Source organism: Aulonocara stuartgranti (genome assembly GCF_965226115.1).
Source record: "Aulonocara stuartgranti genome assembly, chromosome: 15".
NCBI lineage: Eukaryota > Metazoa > Chordata > Actinopteri > Cichliformes > Cichlidae > Aulonocara > Aulonocara stuartgranti.
In genome coordinates, this window is record NC_138951.1 from 15,640,448 (window position 1) to 15,649,240 (window position 8,793).

Below are 8,793 nucleotides of genomic sequence, written 5' to 3' on the forward strand. Positions count from 1 at the left end.
TCCCTTCTTCATCCTTTTTCTTTTCTTTTTTCACCCTCGCTTAACTTATTCTTAACTAACAATAAATATAATCAACCATATTTTTACTTGTGCCAAATCAATGTCTTCATTCAAGAAAAATTCATCTTAAGAATAAAAACAACAAATGTGTGATGTGTGTGTTGATGGACCGGCACACATATGTTTTACATTTTAGCAGTATCTGTTGTGATACGTCTGAGAGTGAAGTTAAGTAACGTGGGTTACTAGTGGTTCCGAGAATATTTAAAAGTGGAATGGGAGCCAGAGCCTTCGGCTTTCTCTGCCTTCACGATTAAGCTTAAAACTTTCCATGTTGATAAATGTAACTCTATACACCACACCCTGTCCAAGTATTGTTGCTGACTATGTCCTTCCCTTTACGACCACAGTGTACCCATCTTCTCATGGCTGCTTCCAGCAGGACAGCATGCTGTCTCACTGCGCTCAAATGGCCTTCACACGCACCACATCTCAATCCAACAGTGCACCTTCGGGGTGTTTTGGACCCGTAGATTCACATCATGAATGTGCAGCTGACAAATTTGCAGCAACCGCATAAGGCTTTCATGCCAGTATGAACATGTCTGAAGAATGTTTCTAGCACTGTGTTGAATCTGTGACATGAATGATTAAGACAGTTACGAAAGCAATAAAAGAGTCCAGCAACTGGATCTAATATTGCCTGTGAGCTCAATAAAATAAAATATAGCAGGAAAACAACGCCAGATCAGTTTCTCCTCGTCGTTAACAAACAATCAAGCGTTACCCCACACTGCTGACGTCACTACGGGAAGTCACGCCCATTAGACTTCCCCTTACTTTACTTTTCCGCAAAGTTTTGGAGTTGTGGCAGGCTTCCCTTAATCGGGTTTATTACAGTTTTGTTTATAGACATTTATAAGCTAAAATAAAAGATGAGTGAAATTAAGCCCAATGATAAAGGGTCGAGTGAAGAGAGCGCCGAGGAACAAGACTGGGCAGCGGCTAAGGCTGCTTTCGACAACCTCAAATCTAACAAACCCAGACCTGTGAGTGTTTTAATGCTATTTTCCTTTTCGTTAGCATGTTTGCTGTGTTATATACTTTCACGAAGAGTTGTTTGGGTAACAAACCCCTGAACATGTCTTGCATTTCTTTTTTCTCATTGTTCATGCACCCCCAGCCCAAACCCAAGAATGCAGTCACCATCGCCGTCTCCTCTCGCACTCTCTTCAACATGAAGGCCGAGAGGAAGATCTTTGAGGAAGAGGGCTTAGAGAAGTATGTCGCTTTCCAGCAGGAACATGAAAACGAGCCCCTAAAACCAGGACCTGCTTTTCCCTTCGTCAAGGTAGGCCTGGGCCCCTGTACTGTCAAACCTGCTGTGCAGGGCGTGTCCCCTCAGAAGTGTTCATTCACTATTACAACTGTCTGTGATCACATAGTTAAAGCCAGGGAATACTTATTGATAAACAGTAATAGCTAACAAGGGGCTGCATGTCTATCCCTACACCTAAGAGGAGGTGGTGTAAATGCAAGTGTTTGGCTGTTGTCACTGCTAGAGCAAACATGGCTAAAATAAGAGAAATACCTAACACCGCACCAATTGCTTAATATTTAACTTCTTCATTGCTTTAAAACCGGTTTTACTACTTGTTACAATGACATGGTACAAGCTAGGAAATCAAATCATTTTCAACAAAGAAGACTGAGAAGTTATTCCTGTAAAGCCTGATAGGTGCTGAGAGCTGATGTTTGCACATGTTTATCAGGTTCATTGTCTCACAGAGAGTTATTTTAAAACACTTCTGGTTTTCTCGTTTGACAGTCACTGTCCCTGTGGTTCATAATGAGTGCTTCAACTTTGCTGGCACAGCTGGTACCATAGCCACTCCTGCCATTCATAACAGCCAAACTGTCCAAACACAGAGCATTACAACATTAATGAATTTGGTACTAAATGCAAGGTTAATGTATTAGGTTGAAGTCATTTTACATAATAAATTATCAGCACAGTGTGTTTTTGTGCAATAATATACAAAGGGCCCTATCATCATTAATACATATATACTTTCTATTCCAACAGTTGACTGTCGGATAATAACACATGGATGAAAATATACTGGTAGTGCCCACAGCATGGAATAATAAATGTGACTTTTTTAATAGTAATTTCTCATATGCATGCAGCCCCGAAAGTCTACTCTACCTAGGTATTTTAGATGTAGGTGTCAGATGGGTTCAAGGTGGGGGTGGGACTACATTAGAGATCTGCTGGTGATGGATAAGTTGACAGAAGAGGTCAGCCAGGAGTCTCCATGGACTATGATGTTTGCAGACATTGTGATGTAGTGGGAGTAGGGAGCAGGTCAAGGAGAGTCTGGAGAGGCGGAGTTATGCACTGGAGAGAAGAGGAATGAAAGTATGTAGAAGCAAGACAGAATACCTGTGTGTGAATAAGTGTAAGAGTGAAGCTGTAAGGAGGAGAGTTAGTGAAGGTAGATGTGTCTGAACCATCCAAATCAACAGACAGTTCACAAGAGAGGTGCAGGAGAGTGCAGGCAGGGTGGAGTGAGTGGAGACGAGTGTCAGGGGTGATTTGAGACAGAAGGATCGCAGCAAGAATGAAAGGGAGGGTTTACAAGATGGTAGTAATACCTGCTATGATTTGGAGATGATGGCACTAATAAAATGGTAGGAGGAGGACCTCAGAGAAGGTTCCTGGATGCAGTGTGAAAGAGCTGGCGTGAAAGAGGAGGTGGCTAGGGATAGGGTGAGACGAAGGTGAATGATCCACTGTGCCAATGCCTAAAGGGAGCAGCTGAAGGATGATGCATTGCTTTAAAAGTATGATTTAACCAAAAGAATAGTGGTTACTTCTGTTGAGCACTCATGCAATATCCTTGCTTTGGGTGTATAACATGGTTTGTTTTCTTGTGCCTTCTTAAGGCGCTGATGAACGTCAACACTCAACTGAGGGAGCTCTATCCAGACAACGAGGAGCTGTTTGATATCGTCTTAATGACCAACAACCATGCCCAAGTGGGAGTGCGCCTCATTAACAGCATTAATCACTATGGTATGCTGCGTCGAGGTCTGAGCGTGGAGTGTGATGTTGGATCAAGTCTAGCAATTGCGCGTCTAAAATGAGGAAGTCTTTCTTTTTCTGCACATCTTACTTGTTTTTTCTCCTTGCTTCAGATTTGACCATAGAGAGATTCTGCATGACAGGAGGGAAGAGTCCTATTGGTTACCTGAAGGCCTACCTGACAAATCTTTACCTCTCCAAAAGTGCAGACAAAGTCATACAGGCCATAGATGAAGGTAAGTGATGTTGGTCTAATATTTTAATCAGTACTTTGCAGAGTCTTGGACTTCCTTCACCACCTTCTAGATGTTTAAGTACTTCTTATATTTACAAGCCTCAATGTTGACTTTGTGACTCATTCACGCTTCAGAGGGAAATCTCGACTTCATACTAAACTGCAAGAAATAGCTGGTTGAAGGCAGCATGAGATTTACAGCCCGCCCACCATTCAAATGAACACAGAATAAGCTTGTGTGTTAACCATGATATTTATTTAAAACAAGGTGAATTAAGGGCTCTTGATAGGCTCAATTTATTGTGTACATACTATATACTGTTTAGAGGTTTTAATCCTTGCTTCGCTTACCTTTCATCAGGAATTGCTGCTGCCACAATGTTCACGCCGGACACAGAGCAGGAGCTAAGCAACACTCAGTTGAGAGTGGCGTTTGATGGTGACGCTGTTCTCTTCTCCGACGAGTCAGAGATCATCGTGAAGCAGCATGGCCTGGACTCTTTCTTTGAGCACGAGAAACATTTTGAGAACAAACCTCTCGCTCAGGTAACATATGGTTGTTTCCATCTTCTCCTACATCGCTGATGATTTTTTTCTTCCTTTTTATTTTGTTCTTCAGGAAACAAGAAGTGAGCATTTTCAAAAAGTTTAAGGACACACATAGAGTGCATAGTTATAGCTTACATAAAATAGAAGATGGGCTTTGCCCATGCCCCTCCAAACCTGTCTCAGGCATGCCTTTACCCACACCTCACCATGTGGGATCATTTCAGCCCAGGCGACACCTGAAGACTTTGCACTGCCACTGCAAAGACAATAGTGGTGTAACAACATACACAGAAATTTACATTAACTGCTTACATTTAGAATCTAGATTCTAGATTTTTGTTCTGTGAGGTTCTATCTAGAGTCTAGATAGAACCTCACAGAACAAAAATCCCTCCAGAAATACTGACCTAGTTGGTGCAGGATGTGGCAACATAATCAAAATACAACAAGTTGGAATATGGCTACGTCCCCTATTGCAGATATATATATTCTGTCCATCTGTGCAGACTGACTCAGATCCATTGCAACATGTTGGAGACAGGTTGCAACCTGTGCAATTACCTTGCAATCAAAAGTGGTCACCCAGAGGCTGAGAGTGTTCCATGCTACTTGTAATTGAACGCCATATCCCCCCAAAAAAGCAATGCTATCACCGGGGCAACTGCTGATGATCCTTATGTTATTAGGATGTTGTCCTGTATTTACTGTTGCATGACTGAGCCACTAGTCAAATACTATAAGTGTAGCCATTCACACTTTTTAACAAGTGTTTTGCTCTTTGTTTTTGTAGATAGTTTCACTGTGCAGTCATGGTGAACTGTTGTTTCAGAAGCTGACTCGGTATCAGTAGACAGTACTGGCTGTCACCGCATACTAATGCACCCCACTAGATTCCTCATTAATTACAGTGCAAGCTGCTGATATGAGCATATTACGCTCTGAGAATTATCTGTGGGGTTTACGCACCCCCTTGTGAGTTTGTAAATATGTTTCACATCATCTGAAGCATTTATTTTCCTTGTGTGTGCTTGTGGTTGTGTATATACTATCTGTATTATCCGTCCAGATTACAAGTAGTAGCAGTTTTTCAGTAACTGTGATGTTCTCCACCCAGTGCAACCATCCATCGAATGGAAAGATGATTTAAAAGAGAGGCTCTATGTAAATAAAAGCAAACACATTGCAGTGGATTTCTTCAAATCTAACCTATCACACACAGCTTTTTATCTTCACAGTCCTCATTTTAAATTCAATTTACTTTTATTCTTTGACTCTTTCAGGGACCATTAAAGTGTTTCCTGGAGGCCCTGGGAAAGCTCCAGAGAAAATTCTATGCCAAGAACGAGCGTTTGAACTGCCCCATCCGAACCTTCCTGGTCACGGCCCGCAGCGCTGCCAGCTCTGGAGCTCGTGTCTTGAAGACCCTCCGCAGCTGGGGCCTGGAGATCGACGAGGCTCTCTTCCTGGCGGGGGCTCCGAAAGGGCCCCTGCTTCAGAAGATCAGGCCGCACATCTTCTTTGACGACCAGATGTTCCATATTGAAGGGGCCACGGAACTGGGAACCATATCCGCACACGTCCCCTATGGAATCGGACAAAAGTACCACAAGGGAAAACTCATCGAGCAGCCTAAAAAAAAGGAATAACCTAAGAAAGGTTAAAAAAATAATATTACACTCGCACTACTTTTGCTCCAGATTAAATATTTATATTCATAAAAAAATGTCCATTAAAGGAATCCTAATTTTTAAAGGATTTTGCTCATGAATTGGCAATAAGCATTTTCCTCATGAGAGGGAATAACTGCTGAACAGGAGAATGTATTTTCACACCAGAGTTACACTAGGTGCTTTACTTTCACTTACTGCTGTCGAGGAAAAGCAACCTTTTGGTTGGTTTTAACGTTTGTGCTTACCACTTGAAAGATCTGCAGAATAAGTTTTTTGCTGTTTTTTTTTATTATGTTCATAAAAAAGGTTTATCCCTTTTATCTGTGAGGTTTTTGGCAAATACATATATAAATATATACATATAAAAGTACTGGTACAGATCACCAATTCCATTATTTTCGGTGTTTGGCAAAATCCTCACCCATTTCATATTTTGAAAGGGATTTTAGGAGGTAGAATAACCTCAGCTTACAAGGAGCGCTGATGCTGTTTCTGTGTGTTACTGTACTCATTTATTTTTGAAGTGCCACAAAACTTGATCTTGTTCTGTAGGCTGTTTACGCTGAGTCTGTGTGTCAGCCAACAAGCTGTAACCAGACTTTCTAGGATGGACTGACTACATCTACGTATGCCTTTGTATATGTTTGCAGATATTTATGAAATTTATATTGCATAAATATGTACCTTAATGGTCTGCATAACTAAATGTCAGGAAGAAGTTGCACAGATACACTCGCATGTTTTTATATGCTGGTATATTTAATCTTTTTCATTTTTGTACTCACATTGTGGTAACACAATGATAGCTTGTCTACACCATTTGACTTTTCTACCAGCGAGTAGTTAGATAAATAAAGGAATGCGATGAAACCCCAGTTGTTGTGTTTTGACAGTGTTGGGTAGTACCTAACTGCACGTACTGTAATTATTTGGAGGCACTTTATCCTGCTTTTTTCTTCATTTGACATAAAAATATACTAAAGATTCTCTCAGATTGTTGTGTTTAGGCAGAGTTTGCCTAGTGAGAGCAACATCTTTTTATAAAAGAGCTACAGAGCTGCTTTTTTCTTTTCTTTCCTTATGTCAGGATGCTTCTGATTTATCTCAAGGCCTTTTGAGAAGGCCTGACTGACTCACACACAAACAGATTAATGGCACTTAGTGTAATACTGCAGTTTATACTAATATTTCATATTTTTGGCACACAGGTTATTTGCTTTAAAAAATGACACATTATGTATATAATACCTCGGTATTTATAGTTTAATAGGATTTTGGTTGCAGAGCTTTTACATTTAAAGGTATTTTTGTCCACCACTAGGTGGTGCTATTTACCTGTAAGTGCTCCTCTTTACATTCAGGGCCTCTGGGATAGTCTTTCTTTTTTTTTTTCTTTTTTTGTTTAATTGAAAGAAATTTTCATATACAAAACAAGTCAAGGAAACATTTCAAAAGGTGTGTGTGCGTTTGCACTTTAGTTTTTAACAATATATAGTATTTAAAGGAACACACTCCACTTTTTTTGGAAATAGGCTCATTCTCCATCTCCCTCAGAGTTAACAATGCAGCGTCTTCTTTCTAAATCTGTAGGTTAATAGGACTTTGGAGCGGGATCTTAAGGGATGGGGCGTGGCCAGGATTTTTGCTCGAGGCGCCATATCAGCAGGCCAAACAAATGCTTGCTGTGTGTGGACACACAGACACGCATACACGTTTACACACACAAACCATCATATAGAAGAGAGATTTCTGAATAGGGATTTTGTTTCTGTTTTTTGTTAAAGAGACATGAAAGACCTCAACTTAGGGTTAAGTGTATAAACTTGAACTTGAATCATCTTTATGATGCAACCGAAAGAATCATGAATCTGAAAAGCTACATGATTTTTCTGGATTTTATTTTTGTCGACTTATGAAGTTATATATATTGTTTTGTATATTTTTGAAATTTCTTAAGGAGAAGATTGCTGATTGGTCCTAACCAATTACTGTATAAAAGATGAACGACACGACAGCACTTCCTCCCATTGTGCAAAAATGAAGCCAAAATATCCAGCTTGTGGGAGCTGCCATGTTCCACTTTTGGAGCCAGAGTCTGCTCAGTAGTAACTCGTGGTGGAGCGTCTCTGCCCACACACCCACTGGACGTGACCGTGAACACGCCCCCTTACACTTTTTACATAGCCCGGCTGCTCTGTCTCTCATTCTGCAGGGTATGGGTAAAATTTATCACACAAAACATGCACTCTGTGTAATATGGATTAACGTTACTGCTGAAGATGTGAGGACATCTGATCTCTGAAAAAACAACTGTTAATGAAGCTGGAAAAACACACCCACGTCTTGATCCTTAAAAAAGCATATTAATATATAGTAAAAGCCAATCAGAAATAAGTAGAAGTAAAAGGCTTCAGCCTACTAATATTAGTCAATAAAATACATTCTCTGCGTCAAAAGTGATGAGTTAAGGTGCCCATGGAGGCATTTGGCCCCGGGGTAGACCCAAGTCAGGCTGGAGAGATTATATCTCTTGGCTGGCCTGGAAACGCCTTGGTGTTCATATTCATATTAATATTCTTATTCTTCTATGACAAAAAAGTACAAGTGTTCATTTAAAGAAATAAACAGAGCAGTAAGAGATGTTTTTTTTATTTTATTTTTTTTCTTTATTTTCCTTAGCCGAAGGCCGTGTCGTTTGTTTTCTGACCTGGGAGTTGGATAGTCCTGGCTCAGGGACTTTTTTGGACGCCCTGTGTCACTACTGTTTCTGGCCTCTTGTTGTCTTTTGGTGTGTTTTCAGAGGTTCCACTCAAGGTCATATTGTTCATTTTCTTAACTAGGAGTCGGATAGTGCTTGGCGAACAACTTTTTTGGCTGCTCTGTGTCACTGGTGCTTGTCCTGGCCTCTTGTTGTATTTCAGTGTGATTTCAGAGCTTTTGGTATCGCTCGAGGTCGTAACATCCATTTTCTCAACTTGGTCTTGGATAGACCTTGACAAAGAACTTTTTTGGATGTTCTGTGTCACTGGTGCTTGTCCTGGCCTTTTTTCCTTGGTGGAGAGCAGCTGTCGTCACTTCTGCAATTCTGTGCAACATAATTCGGGCCGCGCTTCCTCTTGAGTGGAAGCTGGAAATGTGTTTCCACAGAATTTGGCTCTGGGTTTTGGTGGTCCATTGTAGTAAAACCAGCGTAAGCTTGTTGGCTTTTGTATAGTAAGCATGTTCTTATTAGTAAATACTTTAAAGTATTT

The 8,793-nt window shown here is 40.7% G+C and overlaps 1 protein-coding gene across 1 annotated transcript; it reads left to right on the forward strand.

Moving 5' to 3' along the window:
• Window positions 1–805: 805 nt before the first annotated feature.
• Window positions 806–6,412, forward strand: nt5c1bb (5'-nucleotidase, cytosolic IB b). The gene is made up of 6 exons (XM_082506316.1): window positions 806–1,049; window positions 1,184–1,351; window positions 2,950–3,079; window positions 3,202–3,324; window positions 3,685–3,869; window positions 5,153–6,412. Exons 1-6 carry the CDS (start codon window positions 936–938, stop codon window positions 5,516–5,518), a joined length of 1,086 nt encoding a protein of 361 aa, XP_082362442.1. The 5' UTR covers window positions 806–935; the 3' UTR covers window positions 5,519–6,412.
• Window positions 6,413–8,793: the final 2,381 nt, after the last annotated feature.